The following is a 22,650-nucleotide window of genomic DNA, read 5'->3' on the forward strand; positions in this document are numbered from 1 at the left end:
TCTTTAGGTCTGGGAAATTTTCTGATATTATTTCATTGAAAATATTGTGCTTTCCTTTGTTGTGTATCTCTGTGCCTTCATCTATCGTAATAAACCTCAAATTTGGTCTTGTCGTGTTATCACATATTTCTTGGAAGTTCTGTTCATGGTTTCTTACAACCTCTGCATGGTCAACTTCATTTTCAGTATTATGTATTTTGTCTTCATTGCCTCTGGTTCTGTCTTCCAAATGGTCTAGTCTGTTGGTGATGCTTTCCATTGAATTTTTAATTAGGTTTATTGATTCCTTTATTTATAGGATTTCTGCTTGATTTCTTTTCAGAATCTCTCTTTATTGAAGTGATCTTATACCTTCTGAAATTTATCTCTGATTTTACTACTTACATCATCCTTTACATTGTATATTCTGAACTCCTTCTTTGACATTCCAACCTTCCTACCCACTGTAGTCAGCCCTGTCAGTCCCCGAAAGCTTCAGGATTCACAGAGCTGGAGAAAGTCCAGCTCTCTCTAGCCTCTCTAACCTGTGTTCCCTTGGGAGAAATGCTCACAGTTTCTGACTTTCTGTTGGATTGCTAGGCTCAGACAAGCCCACACAGACCTAGCTGCAAACTCATGGATTAGGGCTTTCAGGTTCCCTTGCCTCCATTGTGTTGCAGTCTCAAGATGGCCCCTGGATCATGGATGATTGATAAATTTTGGTGGAGAGGTGTGTCCAGTCTGGTGAACCTGCATTCCCCTCTTACCCTCATCTCCACCTATTGTGAGCCAGCATCTACACATGAGACAGAACATTTGGCCTTTGGTTTTTTGGAATTGGCTTATTTCACTTAGCATGACAGTCTCCAGTTCCACCCATTTACTGGCAGATGCCATTATTTCATTCTTCTTTATGGCTGAGTAATATTCCATTGTGTATATGTACCACATTTTCTGTATCCATTCATCTGCTGAAGGGTACCTAGGTTGGTTCCATTGCTTCACTATTGTGAATTGAGCTACTATGAACATCAGTGTGGCCTTGTTACAATTGTGTGCTGATTTTAAGTCCTTTGGGTATAAATAGAGGAGTGAGATAACTGGGTCAAATGGTAGTTCCATTCCAAGTTTTTTGAGGAATCTCCATAATGCTTTCCAGAGTGGTCACCAATTTGCAGTTCCACCAGCAATGTATCTTTTTCCCCACTTCCTCACTGTTTTATTTAGCTATTTTGCTGCTGCAACTAAAAGATCTAACCATACAATTTAGGAAGAAATGTATATTTGAGGGCTCACAGTTTTAGAAGCCTTAGTCCATAGAAGGTTGGTTCCTGTCCTCAGGGCTCAATGTAAGGCCAACTTTTATGGCAGAAAAGTGTGGCAGAGGGAATTAGCTCACTTGTTGGTGAGGAAGCAGAGAGAGAAACTCCACTCACCAGATACAAAATATATACCCCATAGTCATATCTCCAACAAACCACTTTCTCCAGCTGCACCACCTACTTCCAGTTACCACTCAGTTAATTGCATCAGAGATTATTTCACTGATTAGTTTAATGCAAAGCCCAATAATTTCTCCTACAAACCTTCTTGCATTGTCTTACACGTGAACTTTGCAGGGACACCACATCTAAACTATAACATTCCACCACTGGCCCTCAAAAGCTCACAACCAGCTCACAATGCAAAACACATTTTCTCTATTTCCAAGAGTCCCCATACTATTAGTAGTTCCAAGATTGCTCAAAGCTCAAATCCAAAGTCTTCCCTCAGGCTCAAGGCAATCTCAAATTGTAAGCTCCTGCAAAATTAAAAGCAATCTACATGTATTCAATATATAATGGTTTACAGTAAACATTTTCATTCACAAAATTAGGGGCATAGAAAGAATGGATTGATCAAAGCAAGACCAAAATTCAGTTGGATAAACAAGTCTTGAAACTCCATGTTTGGCATCTGGGGCACATGGCATCTTGATGTTCTTTCCAGTGGGCTTATGTAGCTCCATCCCTGTGGCATTGTTGGTGGCAGCCCAAGTGACCTTTCTGTTGGCTCATCTCTGCTCCATTCTCTGTTTTCACTAAGCCTTTCCATGTGAGCAAGACATGAGCTTTGGTTTTATAACCATTTAAATTTTAAAAAATATTTAAGATATTTTGCTAGAGAATTTATAATCACAGGGAAAACTATTTAAGCATTCAAATATTTATATAGTTAATGTGCTATAAAATCAATTTAATTGCTTAATTATGAACTTGCATTTAAAGCTTTTTGAAAGCAGAGAGTAATAAAAATTCTCTGAATGTAAAGGTCAAATCTGTACTGTTTGTACTCCTTCTAGGTTAGAACATGAGACTTATTTTAACATGATTTGATATTTCATGTAGTAAACATTAGACAAGTATTTTAAAATATTTTATTTCTTGGTAAAAGAAGTCAAGTCCATTACCTAGAAAATTCAGTAATGGTTTTTATTTTTTAATGTAAATTAAAATAATAATTTTTTCAACTCTACTATAAATAACTGCTGTTTTAGACTAGCATTTATATATGAGCTCCTGTTTGCTTTTAATATGTTTAAAATGCACCTGAGAATTAAGTAGACTTCCTGTGTTCTTCCGCTCTTAGGGATACATGGTTTGAAAATGAGTTTAGTGGATCTGTGAAAGGACATGTATTCTCTAACAGGTACTCTGTCCTTCTGAGCTCTGTTTTTAGTCTTATTCATGAGTAATATATATATGAGGAACAGCAGAGATCCTGATACTTCAGAATTCTAGCATTGAAAACATTTTGTCATTTTGTAATAAAATTTGCTCTTTCTTTTGCATTAGGAGAGTAGTTAACTTTGAGATTTATTCTGCTTTTCATTCTTTGTGGAGGGGACTTTATCTCATTGGTTATACTCCATTGTTTTTGTGTTACATAAGTTCTAAAAATTTTTTAGTCTTCTTCCTTTTTAATTTTTTTTTTTTTAGTTGTAGACAGACACGATACCTTTGTTCATTTATTTCTTTGTTTTTGTGTGGTGCTGCGGATCAAACCCAGTGCCTCACACATGCAAGGCAAACACTTTACCAACTGAGCTACAACCCCAGTCCCTAGTCTTCTTTCATTCTTGTAAGCAAATATTTACTAGAGTTTCTGTTTTGTACCAGGCCGTGTACTAGGACGGACATTCTGTTTTGTGGTTCTGGGGACTGAACCTAGGACCTTACTCATGTCAGGCAAGTGCTACACCTCTGAGCTACGTGCCCAACCCTGAGGTTATACTCCTGAAGGCCAGGACAAGCATTGAATAGAGGAACCACAAATGAATTTGAAATTTCAAATTATTGAGTGGGATGAACTCTTGGTGCACTTAGCCTTATCAGGGAAAAGAGCATCTCTTTAATTACACCAGGAGGGAAGAAGGACATCATATAAGCTTGGAAACAAGTGATTTTGTTGTTATCAGAAGCAGATGTAATTTCTTAGATTTTTCAAAAACTAGTGTTCATTTACTTATATTTTTGATAAAAAAGACTTCTCATTTGTATGCTTTCCTACATACCTTTAGAGTCCATACCTAATTTTAACATGTAATAAGTTATTACTTATATACAATTCCCTTGCATTCTGGAATCAGTGTTTGTAGGTAGTAATTGAAATGAGTTTAACTTATTTTGCCATTATTTAATTATGGTAATTATGTTACAGTAATTAGATTTCAAGTCTATTTATTAGGAGGACTCATTTTTAGAGTTTCTTTTATATAAAACTTTTTGATAGTTTCATTACCTCACATGTATGGTAATCACATTAAATATTTTTTATACAGTTCTTTCCCTCTAAGAAAACAGTAGGTCCAGGGAATTCTTGCTTTGACAATCTTAAATATAGCTCAAAAATATTGAGTTACGCATTGGGTATTCACATATGAATTTGACCTACAAAAATTCACATGGGAAACAAATATTTTGTGGAACTGATGTAAGTACTATTACAGTAAGTTATAAATTGAGCTTTAAAAGTAAATGCTTAGGGGGCTGGATTTGTGGTTCAGTGGTAGAGTGTGTGCCGGCATGTGTGAGGCCCTGGGTTTGATCCTTATCATTATATGTAAATAAATGAAAAAAGATCCATTGACAACTAAAAACCACATATATAAAAAGGTCAATGCTTAAGAGGAATATACTGAGTCATTTAGCCATATGCACAAGATAATTTCTACTGTCTTGCTTTCTTCAGTAGATTTCTAGAAGCTCCCATTGTGGCATTATTCATTTTGATGATTTTATTTGTTTATTTAGTTAGCTAAGAGTGATGGGGTTGAATTGAGGGTCTCATGAATGGTAGGCAAGTGCTGAACCACTGAACTATTTCCCTCAGCCTATTTTGGTGATTTTAGATTCATGTGGTATTCATTCAGTTGTATTTAAATTATCTTGAACCTCAGGATTCTTAAGAAAGCCGAATTATTTCTGAGAATTTTACTTACTAAAACTATTTAGTCTATCGTGCAATTGCAGTAGTAGCTATTCTGAGTACATTGTTAATAAGTGGGCACAAGACTGTCAATTAGATTAAATTAAAAAACATTTTTTAATTTCAAAAGAAATAATACTTACAATAAAAAAGTTATAATATAGAAGGTGCTATCCATTTCCACTTTCCAGAAGTAACAAAATTGATGGTCAGTTCTTCCTGTTCCTATAGGATAGGGGGTAAGGTGACGGAATGGTTGTAATTGACTGTAGGTTGTTTTGTTCAAATTAGTTTTTTTTTGTTGTTGTTCTTAACAGGTTTCTGCTTTGGGTCTGGATCCCTCAGGTGCCCGTTTGGTGACTGGAGGATATGACTACGATGTTAAATTTTGGGACTTTGCTGGAATGGATGCTTCTTTTAAGGCATTTCGATCCCTTCAGCCCTGTGAATGGTATGGATTTGCTTACTTAGTATCTTCATATTTGACTTAATATTTGGAGATAGTGCTGTTGTCATCTGAATTTCATTTTTAATGATTTCTACCAAAATATAACTATGTACTGCTATCATTTAGACTGCTATCATTATTCATATGCAAATAAAATGTACCCAAAAGTTTCTTCCTTTAGTTTCATTAACCTATGTTTTAAAGGCATTTTCTGTCTTTTGTTGTTTTTTAAAAATTGTACCTTGTCTTGTTTATTTAAAAACTCTAGTAAATATTTTGCAATATGTTTTTAAAAAAATTTTTTTAGTTTTTGATGGACCTTTATTTTTTATTTATTTATATGTGGTATTGAGAATTGAACCCAGTGCCTCACACATGCTAGGCAAGCACTCTACCACTGAGCCATGACTCCAGTGCCAAGTAGTTCAATTATTAATGACAAGAAATTAAGATTGATTCCTAGATTAAGTTTATAACATTTGATTCCTTCATTGTAAAGTGAATTTTTTGTTCTTGAGTTAGGCAAGTACTTTGTGGAGTAATACTTGGTACCATGTAAATATCCTTTCACTTAAATTAGCTTATCATATTGATGATTCCTGAATCAGTTATTTCATGAAAGGTTGCAAATTGGTGATGTTCTAATTGTAATTTCATGTACATTTATTTACTGATATTCTTCTGAAAGAAGTGCTTTTTTCATTGACTGATATTATTGGTCATCCGTTGATATTGAGTCACCCAGCACTGCTATCCAGTAGAACTTCCTGTGCTGAACAAAGTACTTTATTTTTTAATTTATTTTTTATTGGTTGTTCAAAACATTACAAAGCTCATGATATATCATCTTTCATACATTTGACTCAATTGGGTTATGAACTCCCATTTTTACCCCAAATACAAATTGCAGAATCACATCGGTTACACATCCACATTTTTACATACTGCCATATTAGTGACTGTTGTATTCTGCTAACTTTCCTATCCCCTACTATCCCCCCTCTCCTCCCCTCCCATCTTTCCTCTCTACCTCCTCTGCTGTTGTTCAATTCTCTCCCTTGTTTCCCTCCCCCTTTCCTCTCACAACCTCTTATATGTAATTTTGTGTAACATTGAGGGTCTCCTACCATTTCCATATGCTTTCCCTTCTCTCTCCCTTTCTCTCCCCCCACTCGTCTTTGTTTAATGTTAATCTTTTCCTCATGCTCTTCCTCCCTGTTCTGTTCTTAGTTGCTCTCTTTATATCAAAGAAGACATTTGGCATTTGTTTTTTAAGGATTGGCTAGCTTCGCTTAGCATAATCTGCTCTAATGCCATCCATTTCCCTGCAAATTCTATGATTTTGTCATTTTTTAGTGCTGCGTAATACTCCATTGTTGAACAAAGTACTTTATATCCTTACCATCCATTATGGTAGTCACTAGTCACACACATGGCTACTGAATACTTCAATGAAATGATTTTTTTAAAAAATTTAATTTTAAATAGTTAAAATTTAAATACATTTGGTCAAGTAGCTGTGGTGTTGGATAGTGCTTTAAATGGCCAAATTCAGCACAAACTATCATGGGTAACATGTTGCCTTTAAACTTGAAAATATATCATTTAAAGTCAAAACCAGGAAAACTACCACCACAGAGCCACAAACTTGAATGCATTTTTTTTAATATTTATTTTTTAGTTTTAGGTGGACACAATATCTTTATTTTACATTTATGTGGTGCTAAGGATTGAACCCAGTGCCTCCTGCATTTTAGATGAGCATTCTACCACTGAGCCACAACCCCAGCCCTTGAATGCATATTTTTAAATAAAAAAGTAAAATGTTGTAGTGCATTGTATATATTTATATGTTTTTATTTGATTTCTTTGTCTTTTTTTTTGTTGGATCATTATTCCAGCTTCTGATTCTAGGACTCAACATATTAATGATCAATCCTTGTTTTTTACCAATTGAAAATTTGATGAATGTAAAATAAATTCTCATTCAATGAATAACCTGTTGAATATGGCAGTTAGACATTAATATGTATAGCTCGATTTTTTTTTTAAAGTGAGAGTGAGAGAGAGAGAGAGAGAGAGAGAGAGAGAGAGAGAATTTTTTAATCTTTATTTTTTAGTTTTCAGCGGGCACAACATCTTTGTTTGTATGTGGTGCTGAGGATCGAACCCGGGCCGCACGCATGCCAGGCGAGCGCGCTACCACTTGAGCCACATCCCCAGCCCAATAGCTCGATTTTGATGTATTTTCATTTTTGGTATTTTTGAAATCTCTGGAATAATTTGTTTTAGACCTTTGTCCAGCATTAGTACTAGATTTGTAGATTTCTAGTTTTTAGTTTTCTATTGTCCCATTTGGTGAGAATCAGTACTGTTTTCTCTAATCTAGTCTAGTCACTTACCTTTCAATTTTCTTGTTTCCTTACAGCTTCTCAATAGTAGACCCATAATTAGATATATAGGTTCAAGATTCATAATCCTAAGTTTACAGACCTTTTATAAATGGAATACAATTTTCATATAATATTAATAATTTTTAATTACTTAAGGTAGTTCAAGTTATGAATTTCTTATCTCGGGCCAATTTAAAATGTCTGTATACTCTATTTCCATCTTTAAAAACTGTTAACTAATCAAGCCATACTTAAATATGTTCTCATATAGAAATTAAAACTAGAACTTTCCCTTGACCATCTTCATTTTAATCTGCTTCTCAGTTTTCATCACTGTTTCATTATGTGTATTTGAAGTTTTTTTTCATGCTGTCATCAAAAGATATATGTACCTGTCAAAAAAATGGTATATTCTGTATTTGTTTTAAAAAAATGGTAACAGATGATTATTATTCCAAAATGTTTCCCCCACTTAATATTGCTTAGTATTATTTAATATTAGTACATACATACTTTTTAAGTGCTGCACAGCATACTATATAAAACTTAGTTCAGTGATTTTTGAAATCAGAACCATCTGGAGAAGTTGTCAAAATATTATCTACAGGACCCCACCTTTAGAGTTTCTACGTCTTTAGATCTGAGTATTATCTGACAATTTGCAAGACTTCTCAAGTGCTGTTGATACACCTGGTCTGAGGGTCATACTTTGAGAACCTTTGCATTGTTTAGTTATTCTTTCATTGATGAGCTAAAGGAGTTATGGCTGCTTTTTTGTACTTCACTGGTCACATGTGTAAATTGAGTGTTTCTCAAAAGCAGATTGCAAGAAGTGAAATACCTCTTGTGCACTGTTAAATTTTTTTTATTGATCTTTATAATTATACATTTGTATCAATGCATTATAATTATACACAGTAGTTACACAGTTGTACATGTACATAACAATTTGGTTGATTTCATTCACCAAGACCTCCCTTTTTTTCACGTTCTCCCTCTACCTGGTACCCTTCCTCTCCTGGGCTCCTACATTTTCTTCCTTTCTGCTCTCTAACTTCCACCTATGAGAGAAAAACATATGACCCTTCACTCTTCAAATCTGGCTTATTTCCCTTAATATAATGCTCTCAAGTTCTATCCATTTTCCAGCAAATGACATAATTTCATTCTTTATGCTGAATAAGACTCCATTTGTATATATATTACATATTTTTTTAATCTATTTTAGGCTGGTTCCATAATTTGGCTGTTGTGAATTCTGTGCTATAAACATGGGTGTACATGTATTGCTATAGTATGCTGACTTTAGTTATTTTTCCTTTATATATTCTTTTATTGGTGCATTATAATTGTAAATAATACTGGGATTCATTGTTCTATATTGGTAAATGCACATAACATAATTAGTCCAATTTCATTTCCATTACTTCAGCTCCTTCTACTCCCAGCCCCCTTCTTTTACTCTGTTGGTCTCCTGTCTATTTTCATGAGATTCCCTTCCCTTCTTTCCCCACTTTTTTATCTCTAACTTCCACATATGAGAGAAAATATAGTACCTTTTACTTTCTGAGTCTGACTTATTTTGCTTAACATAATGCTCTCAAGTTCCATCCATTTTCCAGCAATTGACAATTTTGTGCTTATTTGTGACTATAAGTCTCGATTGTGTATATAAACCACATTTTCGTTGTCCATTCATCTGTTGATAGACACCTAGGTGTTTCATAATTTGGCTAGTGTGAATTGTGCTACTATAGACATAGAAATGGATATACATATATTGCCATAGTATGCTGAATATGGATAAATACCAAGGAGTAGTGTTGCTGGGTCATATAGTGGTTCCATTTCTAGTTCTTTGAGGAATATACATACTGATTTTCCATATTGGTTATACTAATTCACAATCCCACCAATACTATGTGTTCCTTTTTCCTTACATCCTTGCTAGCATTTGTTATTTTTTCTTGATGACCGATGTTCTAATTGAAGTGAAAGGAAATCTTAGTATAGTTTTGATTTGCATTTCCCTGATGGCTGGGGATGTTGAAAATTTTTAATATATTTGTTGGCCATTTGTACTTCTACTTTTGAGAAGTGTATGTATAGTTTATTGCACATGTGTGTTTTTATCATAGTATTTTGAGTTATTTATATTTTCTGGATATTAATCCTTCTTCAAAAGAGTAACTGAAAATGATTTTCTCCCACTCTATAGACTCTTGTTCATACTTTTGTTTCCTTAGCTGTGCAGAATCTGTCCCATTTATTAATTCTTTGTGTTATTCCTGAGCTTTAGGAGTCCTATGGAGGAAGTTGAAATGTTGAACAATGACCCTGTTTTTTTTCCTTCTCCTAGCAGTTGCAGAGTTTTAGTTCTAATTCCCAGGGCTTTAATCAATTTTGAATTGATTTTTGTGCAGGGTGAGAGAAAGGGATTTATTTTCTATCTTCTACATATGGATATCAAGTTTTGTCAGCATCATTTGTTAAAAAAAGTCTGTTTTTTACTCCTGCATATATTTTTTTGTGATTTGTCAAGGATCAGATGATTCTCTTTGTCTACTTTTATTTCATTGCTCTGTGTATCTGTTTTTATGCTAGTACCATGCTGGCATAAAATTAGTATAATGATGCTGCCAGCATTTTTTTTCCTTCTTAGAATTGCTTTGGCTGTTTTGGGTCTTTTATTCTTCCAAACAAATTTTAGGACTTCTTTTTTTTTTTTTTTTAGTTTTGCGAAGAATGTCATGTGATGGGGATTGCATTGAATCCGTGTATTGCTTTTGGTGATATGGCCATTTAAGCAATATTAAATTTCCTTATCCATGAACATGGGGGTCTTTTAAATTTCTTTAATGTTGAATCATTTGCATTGTATAGGGCTTTCACCTTTTTGGTTTGATTTATGCCTGGATATTTCAATTTTTTTGAGGCTGTTGTGAATGGAATTTTTTTCCTGATTACTTTTTTAGCCTATTCAGTATTGGTATGTAGGAAAGCAGTTAATTTTTGCATGTTGATTTTGTAACTTGCTACTTTGCTGAATGTATTTATTAGAAATATTCAGGTGGTGATCTTTGGATTGTCTTAAGTATAGGAGAATATCATCTGCAAGCAGTGCAAATTTGATTTCTTCCTTTTCTGTTTAAAATTTTTGATATTGTCAGATTTGCCTTCCCTAGCCCTATGAGTCAGCCTCCTTATATCAGAAAACATTTGGCATTTGTTTTTTTGGGATTGGCTAACTTCACTTAGCATTATCTTCTCTAACTCCATCCATTTACCTGCAAATGCCATGCTTTTATCCTCTTTTATTGCTGAGTAAAATTCCATTTTGTATATATGCCACATTTTTTTTTTTACCCATTCATCTATTGAGAGGCATCTAGGTTGGTTCCACAGTTTAGCTATGGTGAATTGTGCTGCTATAAACATTGATGTGGCTGTGTCCCTATAGTATGCTGTTTTTAAGTCCTTTGGATATAGACCAAGAAGAGGGATAGCTGGGTCAAATGGTGGTTCCATTCCAATTTTTCCAAGAAATCTCCATACTGCTTTCCATATTGGCTGCACCAATTTGAAGTCCCACCTGCAGTGTATGAGTGTACCTTTTTCCCCACATCCTCACCAACACTTATTGTTGTTTGTCCTCATAATAGCTGCCATTCTGACTGGAGTAAGATGAGATCTTAGAGTAGTTTTGATTTGCATTTCTCTAATTGCTAGCGATGATGAACATTTTTGCATGAATTTGTTGATTGATTGTATATCCTTTTCTGAGAAGTGTCTGTTCAGGTCCTTGGCCCATTTATTGATTGGGTTATTTGTTTTTTTAGTGCTTAGCTTTTTGAGTTCTTTATATACCTTAGATTAGTGCTGTATCGGATGTGTGAGGGGTAAAGATTTGCTCCCAGGATGTAGGCTCTCTTTTCACTCACAGATTGTTTCTTTTGCTGAGAAGAAACTTTTTAGTTTGAATCCATCCCATTTATTGATTCTTGGTTTTAATTCTTACACCAAAGGAGTGTTATTAAGGAAGTTGGGGCCTAATTCCACCTGATGGAGATTAGGGTCTACTTTTTCTTCTATTAGATGCAGGGTCTCTGGTCTAATTCCTGGGTCCTTGATCCACTTTGAGTTGAGTTTTGTGCATGGTGAGAGATAGGAGTTTAATTTCATTTTATTGCATATGGATCTTCAGTTTTCCCAGGACCATTTGTTGAAGAGGTTATCTTTTCTCTAATGCATGTTTTTTGGCACCTTTGTCTAATAAAGATAATTACAATTTTATGGGTTAGTCTCTGTGTTCTCTATTCTTCCATTGGTCTACCAGTCTTTTTTGGTGCCAATACCATGTTGTTTTTGTTACAATTGCTCTGTAGTATAGTTTAGGGTCTGGTTTAGTGATGCCACCCGCTTCACTCTTCCTGCTAAGGATTATTTTGGCTATTCTGGGTCTCTTATTTTTCCAGATGAATTTCATGATGCTTTTTCTATTTCTATGAGGAATGTCATTGGGATTTTGATTGGAATTGCATTGAATCTGTATAGTGCTTTTGGTAGTATGGTCATTTTGATAGTATTAATTCTGCCTATCCAAGAGCAACTCCATCTTCTAAGGACTTCTTTGATTTCTTTCTTTAAGGTTCTATAATTTTCATTTCATAGATCTTTTACCTCTTTTGTTGATTCCCAAGTATTTTTTTTGAGGTTATTGTAAATGGGGGTAGTTTTTTTCATTTGCCTTTCAGAGGATTTGTCACTGATATACAGAAATACATTTGATTTATGGGTGTTGATTTTATATCCTGCTACTTTGCTGAATTCATTAACTCGTTCTAGAAGTTTTCTGGTGGAACTTTTAGGTCTTCTAGGTGTAGAATCATGTCATCAGCAAATAGTGCCAATTTGAGTTCTTCTTTTCCTATGTGTATCCCTTTAATTTCTTCTGTCTGTCTAATTGCTCTGGCCAGTGTTTCAAAAACTAAGTTAAATCAAAGTGGTGAAAGAGGGTATCCCTGTCTTGTTCCAGTTTTTAGAGGGAGTGGTTTGAATTTTTCTTCATTTAGAATGATGTTGGCCTGGGGCTTAGCATAGATAGCCATTATGGTTTTGAGAAATGTTCCTGTTATCCCTAATTTTTCTAGTATTTGAACATGAAGGGGTGCTGTATTTTCTCAAATGCTTTTTCTGCATCTATTGAGATGATCATATGATTCTTATCTTTAATGATCATATGATGATGATCATATGATTCTTTATCTGTTGATGTGATGAATTAAATTTATTGATTTCCATATGTTGAACCAACCTTGCATCTCTGGGAAGAATCCCACTTGATCGTGGTGCACAATCTTTTTGATGTGTTTTTGTATTCGATTTGCCAGAATTTTATTGAGAATTTTTGCATCTATGTTCATTAGAGATATTGGTCTAAAGTTTTCTTTCTTTGATGTGTCTTTGTCTGGTTTTGGAATTAGGGTGATATTGGCCTCATAGAATGAGTTTGGAAGTGCTGCCTCTTTTTCTATTTCCTGAAAGAAATTGGAGAGTATTGGTATTACTTCTTCTTTAAAGGTCTTGTAGAACTTGGCCGGTCCTGGGCTTTTCTTTCTTTTTTTTTTTTTAATTTTTATTGTTGGTTGTTCAAAGCATTACATAGTTCTTGATATATCATATTTCACATTTTGATTCAAGTGGGTTATGAACTCCCATTTTTACCCCGTATACAGATTGCAGAATCACATCGGTTACACATCCACTGATTTACATATTGCCATACTAGTGTCTGTTGTATTCTGCTGCCTTTCCTATCCTCTACTATCCCCCCTCCCCTCCCCTCCCCTCCCCTCTTTTCTCTCTACTCCCTCTACTGTAATTCATTTCTCCCCCTTGTTTTTTTTCCCTTTCCCCTCACTTCCTCTTGTATGTAATTTTGTATAACGCTGAGGGTCTTCTTCCATTTCCATGCAATTTCCCTTCTCTCTCCCTTTCCCTCCCACCTCTCATCCCTGTTTAATGTTAATCTTCTTCTCATGTTCTTCCTCCCTACTCTGTTCTTAGTTACTCTCCTTATATCAAAGAAGACATTTGGCATTTGTTTTTTAGGGATTGGCTAGCTTCACTTAGCATAATCTGCTCTAATGCCATCCATTTCCCTGCAAATTCTATGATTTTGTCATTTTCTAATGCAGAGAAATACTCCATTGTGTATAAATGCCACATTTTTTTTTTATCCATTCGTCTATTGAAGGGCATCTAGGTTGGTTCCACAGTCTTGCTGTTGTGAATTGTGCTGCTATGAACATTGATGTAGCAGTGTCGGTCCTGGGCTTTTCTTGGTTGGTAGACTTTTGATGGTGTCTTCAATTTTGTTGCTTGAAATTGATAAATTGGGCATATTATATGACTCTAGAAATTTGCAAATGCCTTTGGTATTTTCTATTTTATTATAGTAGAAGTTTTCAAAAATAATTTTTACTTCTGTATTTCTGTAGTGTCTGTTGTGATATTTACTTTTTCATCATGTATTTCAGTAATTTGAATTTTTTCTCTCCTTCTCTTGTTAGCATGGCTAAGCGTCTGTCAATTTTATTAATTTTTTCAAAGAACTAACCTTTTGTTCTGTCAATTTTTTCAATTGTTTCTTTTATTTTAATTTCATTGATTTCAGCTCTGATTTTAATTATATATCCTGTCTTCTACAACAAAAGTTGTAGATTTGTTCTTGTTTTTCTAGGGATTTGAAATGTAATGTTAAGTCATTTATTTGTTGACGTTTTCTTCTTTTAAGGAATGAGCTCCAGGCAATGAAATTTCCTCTTAGAACTGCTTTCATAGTGTCCTAGAGATTTCAATATGTTGTATCTGTGTTCTTATTCACCTCTCAAATTTTTTAATCTCCTCCTTGATGTCTTCTGCAACCCATTGTTCATTCAGTGGCATTTTATTTAGTCTTCAGATGTTGGAGTAGCTTTTATTTCTTATTTTATTGATTTCTCATTTCATTCCATTATGATCTGATAGATGCAGGTTAGTGTCTCCATCTTTTTATATTTGTTAAGAGTTGCTTTGTGGAATAATATAAGGTCTATTTTAGAGAAGGATCCATGTGCTGCTGAGAAGGAAATGTATTCTCTCATTGAAGAATGGAATATTCTATATATGTCAGTTAAGTCTAAGTTATTGATTATATTATTGAGTTGTATAGTTTATTTATTCAGCTTTTGTTTGGAAGATCTATCCAGTAATGAAAGAAGTGTGTTAAAGTCACCCACAATTATTGTGTTGTTGTCTATTTGACTGTTGAGCTTGAGAAGAGTTTGTTTGAATGTAGACGCTCCATTGTTTGGGGCATATATATTTATAATTATTAAGTCTTGTTGGTATATGGTTCCCTTGAGGCGTAGTAGTGTCCTTCTTTATCCTTTTTGATTGACTTTAGCTTAAAGTCTACTTTATTTGATATGAGGATGGAAACCCCTGCTTGCTTTCACAGTTCATATGAGTGGTATGATTTTTCCCAACCCTTTACCTTCATTCTGTGGATGTCTTTTCCTATGAGATGAAGTCTCTTGGAGGCAGCATATTGTTGGGTCTTTTTTGTTGTTGTTGTTCCAATCTGCTAGTCTATGTGTTTTGATTGATGAGTTTAGGCCATTGACATTCAGGGTTATTATTGAGACATGATTGTATTTGCAGCCATTTTTGTTTATTTTTGGTATTTAAGGTAACTTGGTTTCTCCTCTGATTAGATTTTCCTTTAGTGTACTCCTTTCCTTCTGCTGATTTTCATTATTATTTTTAATTTCATTTTCCTGGAATATTTTGCTGAGGATGTTCTGTAGTGCAGGCTTTCTAGCTGTAAATTCTTTTAACTTTTGTTTATCATGGAAGGTTTTCATTTCTTTATCAAATATAAAGCTTAATTTTGCTAGATGTAAGATTCTTGGTTGACATCCATTTTCTTTCAGAGCTTGGTGTATGTTGTTTCATGATCTCCTGGCTTTGAGGGTCTGGGTTGAAAAATCTGCTGAGATTCGAACTGGTTTCCCACTGTATGTGATCTGATTTTTCTCTCTTGTGGCATTTAAGATTCTATCCTTATTCTGTATGCTAGGCATTTTTATCATAATGTGCCTTCTCTAAAATAGATCATATATTATACCACAAAGCAACTCTTGGCTAATATAAAAAGGTAAAGATACTACCCTGCATTCTGTCAGATCATAATTGTAATTTTGTACATTTGGTGTCCTGATGTATTTTGGATAATAATGTCTATCACATTCCACCATCCTTGCTAATCCCTTGCCCCCCTCCTTTTCCCTCCCAGCCCTCTGCCCCATCTAGAATTCATCTATTATTCCCAGGCTCCCCCTCCCTACTCCACTATGAATCAGCTTCCTTATATCAGAGAAAACATTTGGCATTTGGTTTTTTTGGGGATTGGCTAACTTCACTTAGCATTATCTTCTCCAACACCATCTATTTACCTGCAAATGCCATGATTTTATTCTCTTTTATTGCTGAGTAAAATTCCATTGTGTATATTTGCCACATTTTTTTAATCCACTCATCCACTGAGGGGCATCTAGGTTGGCTCCACAGTTTAGCTACTGTGAATTGTGCTGCTATAAACATTGATGTGGCTGTGTCCCTGTAGTATGCTGTTTTTAAGTCTTTTGGGTATAGACCGAGGAGATGGATAGCTGGGTCCTGTAGTGCAAGAATTAAAACTAAGAATCAATAAATGGGATGGAATCAAACTAAAGTTTCTTCTCAGCAAAAACAGAGAGCCTACATCCTGGGAGTCAATTTTGACCCCTCACACATTAGAGTACTAATCTTTAGGGTATATTAAGAACTCAGAAAGCTCAGCACCAAACAAACAAACAAACAAACAAAAAAACCAAATAGCCCTATCAACAAATGGGCCAAGGACCTGAACAGACACTTCTCAGAAGAGGATATACAATCAATCAACAAATATATGAAAAAATGTTCATCATCCCTAGCAATTAGAAAAATGCAAATCAAAACTACTCTATCATCTCACTCCATAGTGGCATTATGAAGAAAAATAACAATAAGTGTTGTTGAGGATTTGGGGAAAAAGGTACTCTCATACACTGCTGGTGTGACTGCAAATTGGTGCAACCGATATGGAAAGCCGTATAGAGATTCCATGGAAATCTGGGAATGGAACCACCATTTGAGCCAGCTGTCCCTCTCCTCGGTCTATACTCAAAGGACTTAAAAACAGCATACTATAGGGACACAGCCTCATCAATGTTTATAGCAGCACAATTCACAAGAGCTAAACTGTAGAGCCAACATAGATCCTCAGATGCCTGCCTTTCATGGAAGCTGTTCTGTTAGGTTCCTGACTAGTTGGTACATTTTTGTTTTATTGACCCACATATCCTCTGTTAACATTCTTCTCAGCTGCCATCTGTCTAAAGTTTGTTGGAATAATTGTTTTTATAAGGGCAGCCTTGCTGCTTTGAGAATGTGCTTCCCTAAGAATTCATGGTTTCTGGGATGTTTTTACAGGAGGTTGTTGAACCCTTTCTGGGAAGTGTTGAGGTGTTTTTCTAATCAGTCTGGTCTTTTCTAATGGAAGTTTCAGGATAGTTTCTACTTTCAGTGGTTCTTTTATTTTACCCACTTAAAATAAAATCATTTTCTAGGTTTTTTTTAAACATTTGGAATAGGGAAGTCTGATATTTTTTGTACACAGCTATTTTTCCATAGAAATCTTATATTTCCTCTCTTTAAGTTCTCAAGGTCCTCTTACTAATATTCTTTTTGCACCCTCTGCAGAATCAACCTTATATTGACAAAACATTTTGGTTGACATTTTATATGTTTTTAATTTCTTAAGTATTAGGTTTAAATTATTTTTTAGGGTTATATTATTCTCCTGATCTTTGAAGGGCCTTTATGAACATTTTCATCTTTCTGTCTGACTCTGTTCCTTGTTACTTCATGACATGAGGGCTTCATTACAGTCAGTCTAGTGTTCCCCACTCTCCTTCTCCTCTGGTACTTAGCCAGACTCTCTATCCAGACCTGTACTCCATGCAAGTACATTCTTCCTGCCTCTCTAGTCTTTTCAAAACCTGTCCTTCAGGTTGCTCCTCAAGTCTTCCTTGTTTAAATCTGACCTAGAATACTGCAGCAGTCTCATTGTGGGTTTTCCCTATTGTTTGTGCCTGATTCATTTAATGTCTTCTTGATGCATTTTGAGTAAAATCCAAATGCTTTGTCATGTTTTATAAAATCTTTTCTGATCTCTCTGTTTCTTCTCCCTTATTTCTGTAGCTCTAGAAAAATGACTGTAGCATTTTTACAGAGTGTATATATATATATATATATATATATATTTTTTTTTTTTTTTTTTTTTTTTTTTTTTTTTTTTTGCTTACAGTGCTATTCCCTTCTACCTTCTACCTGTTCCTCCTGTCATAAACATGGTTAGCTCTTTCTCATGATTAGGAGTTCACCTAAATGGCTCTTTTTAGAGAGACTCTCTGAAGTAGAGTCTTCCTTCTGTTTGCTGCATTGGCACTTACTATTCACTGTTAAAGGCTGAGGCTCCTATTGTTCTGCTGTTAGAATTAAGACTTAGTGGTTATTACAGGTATCAATATTGTCATAAAGGAAACTATTGAAATGATAAGGAAAAAGACTTAGTTGTTAATATCCATCTCATTAGTTGACTTTAAAAATATTTTTAGTTGTTGAAGGATGTGATATCTTTATTAATTTTTTTATGTGGTGCTGAGAATCGAACCCAGTGCCTCACACATGCTAGGCAAGCATTCTACCACTGATCTCCAGCCCCAGCCCAGTTGACTATTTTTGATAATATTTCTCTAGTCCTCAGGAGACTTGAAACCTATTATTTAACTATTGAGACTTAGCTTATTTTTACTATGAAACTTGACTGTGAAATCACGTGAAGTGAGATCATATAAAGTGCTATTGAGAATTGTTAATCACCTTTATAAACAAGGATTGAATTTTAATGGAAATGAGATACTGTGGACTTTTAGGAAAATTGCATATAATCCCGGATAGAATTTTTTTGTGGCTTTATTTTGTTTGACATGTTTTGTTTAAGGTTGCTCTTAGCATACTAATTTTTAGTCCGTTAAGCCAATAGGTGATACATTTTTAATTAATTTTGCAATGGAAATCTATTTTGAAGTTTAAAATCTAAAATATTGTAGATTTATTTCAGATTAGAATAAATTAATATTTTCTGATATTCTTATATAAGAACCTGATGCTTCTACCTCATGCCTTTTGCTTTCTTGGCTTGTTCTTAGCACTGGGTTATCTTTCTCTCCCTCCCTCTTTCTTTCTTTCTCTCATAGTACTGATTACTGAGTGCTAAGAGTGTGTGTGTGTGTATGTGTGTGTGTGTATACATGTATTATGTACACACTCACCCACCCACACCCACACACACTCTCCTTGAAAGGAACAGACTGTTTGATCAAATACTGTTAATTCTCCAATTTCTGCAGGTTCTTTATCCATGAATTCAGTTAATTACAGATCCAAAATATTTGGAAAAAATGATGTCTATACTGAATAATTTAGGCTTCCCGCCCTTATTGGAGGTAACAATAGTGACTACTTGTTTTAAGGGACATGTTATGTGCCTTTTAAAATATATATTTTAATCCTTATTCCAGTTCTATAAATTAAGAATTCTTCTTTTTTTTTCAGTGGAGGAAACCAGTACTCAGCAAAGTTATACAACCAAGCATGAACTCTGACTCAGGAACAACTTGTGTAGTGCTTCCATTTAGTCTCATTTACTGATTTTCCATAAAAAAGGAGACCAAGTCTAGTAAAGTTGAAGGACTTGCTCATCATCAAACAGTTAGCTGAGAAAGGATTTGGATCCCTGGACTTCTGACTCACATTCCGGTGCACTTTTCACTACAGCAGGACACCTTGGCTCCTGAGCCCCAAGTGACATCCCCAGACAGCTGTGTTTATCTGTCTTGCATGTCCCAGCTTGTTTTGCTAGCCAAGCAAAAACTACTTAAAAGGATCCTCAATCTTCACCTTCCCACTCCCCTCCACTTACACTCAAATACTCCCCCTTTCCCCATGAATAACTTCACAGAAAAGAATTGTGCAATGTCACTGAGCCTTCTTATGGTGTCAGAGTTATTCTCTGAGAGAACATTCACTTCCTCATGACTCCAGTTTACTGTCAGATTGGCTTTCCCTCTCTTCTCTTTGATCCGAATCTTAGTTGTTTAGGCAGGAATTTGAGGAGCAGATGTTATACCACTTGAACAAGCCCTTTAATTCTCCTAGTACTGTGTCTAATGACTCTTAATCCTGTCCTTTTAACTCTGTGGCTAGCAGAGTTGAGAGCGAAGTGGGACAGGAATGGTGAGCTTGATGCTGAACATTTCCATTTCATTTTAATGTTGGCAAAGTAGAGTAGAGAGCACACGAAGGGCTCTGAGAGAAAGGGAAACCATTAGAAGTTTTCCTAAATAGTTAAGAAACAAAGTGATTATTAGTGTGGGATTGCTGAGATTTTAGGTTTCCCTTCAAGTGTGAATAGAACAATTTGGTAGAGCAATTTGAAATTAGAAATGGAACCACTGACTGTTTCTGTTCCCTCTTTTAAATTTTCCTGTTTTTTAGATTTTCATTTGCCTTTAAAAATAAAAATATCCACCAGAAAAAGACAGTGATCACTTATAGCACTCAATCTCTTATTGGTGAAGAAATGAATACTTTCTCAAATAGGAGTACCATTCACAATGATATGCCCCGTGAACTAAGCAATTTGTTCCATTCTTACTTTAAAGACCTATTTGACTAGTTTGAACTTTCTAATGATCAAAGATCTGCTGTGTTTGTTTATATGTAAGTAACTAAATCAGACTCAAAAAGGTTCTCATTTTCTCAGTTCCCTGATTCATTAACTGATGTTTGATATGTCAGTCAGGGTCTGATTAGGATAAAAGAATAGGGTAAATCACATGTAATTTGAATAGGAAGTTTAATATAATTATTCCTGTATCGGAGGTTTAGAGTAATGAGGGATTAGTTGGTAAAAATTAAAGAGAACTCTGTATAATATGGGTATACCAGATAAAAGAAGCATCCCCTGCCTCTGGGGTAGAGATGGGGCATTTAAGAGCCTCTGAGATTGAAATCCAGATCTTTTCTGAGAAGACATGACAGTGGCTCACAGAATGAAGGGAAATGGCTGTGGTGCGGTGATGGCAGAATTTGCCTACAATCACCAGAGTCTTCTAGAGCACTGCCTGAGTGAGGTCTGAGGAAGCTACTAGGTCCTGCTGAATACTGTGCACGTCAGAAGCCTGATGGTGCTGCAGCTGAATACTAGAAAAGCCATGTGCAAAACAGAAGCTTGCCAAGAGAAGCACACTGGACTCTGGAAGGAAACCCCCTTCCTCCTACAGCATCTTTGCAGCTCCTTCTACTGATAAAATTAGCATCATGCCAACTGGCAAAGTAAAAATATGTAAAGGGCCAAAAAATCCATGTTTGTAGAGCAGGTAGTGATGAGTGAATTTGGAGCTGAGAGACAATAGATGGACAATTGGAAAATTGGTCAAACATATAATTTTATATCTTTGGACAAATTTAAATGTAACACCAATAAGTTACCTCCTAAGATGGTACATTTAAATTTGTAATCTTGGTTAGAATTTTGCTAAGGACCTTATTCTTTCCCAGTATTTTAGAAAGGATGCCATGAAGCCACAGGAGCTTTTCTTTTTTGGAAATCCTGGGCATATAACTCCAACCTTTGCTTTTCTAGGTTCCTTTCTCCTGGGCATCTGGTTTGAAACTTCAGATCCTTGTGTGCCTTGACATGCTGATCTTAGTCCTTACGTGAAGTGCCTTGTACAAACATTCTAATCTTGGAGCCCACTCTGATCTTTCTTTGAATGGTCTTTGCCATTGAAACCAGTACTTTGAATCATTACCTTAAGAATTGCTTTTTGTTTTTTAGTCATCAGTGGACTTTATTTATTTATATGAGATGCTGAGAACTGAACCCAGTGCCTCACATGCTAGGCAAGTATTCTAGTAGAGCCACAACCCCATCCCTTAAGAATGACTTTAAAATTTTTTTTAAGTTATAGATGGACACATAACTTTATTTAATTTATTTATTTGTATGTGGTGCTGAGGATTGAAACCAGTGCCTTACAATGCTAGGCAAGCACTCTACCACTGAGCCACAATCCCAACCTCAAGAATGGCTTTTTTGAAGAATAAATATTTCAAAAGCTACTAACTATATTTTCAGTGGTCAGTATATATTTGGGTTAGCTGTTTATAGCTAGTGGTGGCTGTGCAGAAAAACGGTTTAATTGATTAGTATCTGATTTGAATTTTGGAACCAGCCAGGAAGAATAATTTTATTGAGGTCTGATCAGATAAACATGAATTTTAGTTTTCTCTATATGTTCTGTTTCTAACAGAAAAAATTGTCACCAGTTAATAATTAAAAAAAAAATCCATTGATTCCTCAGCTTAGGAATTAAGAATTTAGAAAGTAAATGCAAATAAATTCACTTAAAATTTTGTTAAAATTATTCTTACTTTATTTTGAGATTGGTTTATTATTAGTATAAACAAACTTAACTAATTTTAAATTTTTTTTTTTTTTTGCAGTGTGTGGGGCGTTGAACCCAGTGGTGCTTAATCACTGAGCCACATCTCTACCTTTTCTTTTCTTTAAATTTTTTTAATATTTATTTTTTAGATGTAGTTGGACACAAATACCTTTATTTAATTTACGTATATGTGGTGCTGAGGATTGAACCCAAGGCCTTGCACATGCTAGGCAAGTGCTCTACCACTGAGCTACACCCTAACCCTTCTCCAACCCTTTTTTATATTTTATTTAGAGACAGGGTCTCCTTGAATTGCTTAGGGACTCCATAAGTTGCTCAGGCTGGCTTTGAATTTCCAATTCTCTTGCCTTAGCTTCTTAAGCCGCTGGGATTACAGGCATGTGCCACTGTACCTGGCCCCTGATTTTTAATTTTTGCTAAGACCAACATTTACAAAGAAAGTTATGATGACAGCTTTAAAATATGTCTTTTTATTTTTGGGGGGAGAATTTTATATTTGGGGCTTGATTATTCTGTTGATTCTCCACCAGAATTCTTTGGCTTTTTGTGTTAAATATGTTAGCATTTTATTGCTGTGATAGGAAAGTCAACTTAAAATGAAGAAAGGTTTATATTGGCTCAGGGTATCAGAGTTTTCAATCCATGGTCACTTGGCCCTATCACTATGGTGGGGAGGGAGAGGGATATGAGAGACAGAGAA

General features: G+C 35.0%; 1 protein-coding gene across 2 annotated transcripts in view; it reads left to right on the forward strand.

The window, feature by feature from the left end:
• WDR70 (WD repeat domain 70) overlaps positions 1-22,650 on the forward strand; it is a 335,155-nt gene that overhangs the window by 76,731 nt on the left and 235,774 nt on the right. For both annotated transcript variants that reach the window (XM_081284615.1, XM_081284616.1), the window contains exon 8: positions 4,764-4,897. In XM_081284615.1, coding sequence (XP_081140741.1) covers positions 4,764-4,897 — 134 coding nt within the window. The remainder of the gene's footprint in view (positions 1-4,763; positions 4,898-22,650) is intronic.

Source organism: Spermophilus citellus (assembly GCF_964194105.1).
Source record: "Spermophilus citellus genome assembly, chromosome: 1".
Lineage (NCBI taxonomy): Eukaryota > Metazoa > Chordata > Mammalia > Rodentia > Sciuridae > Spermophilus > Spermophilus citellus.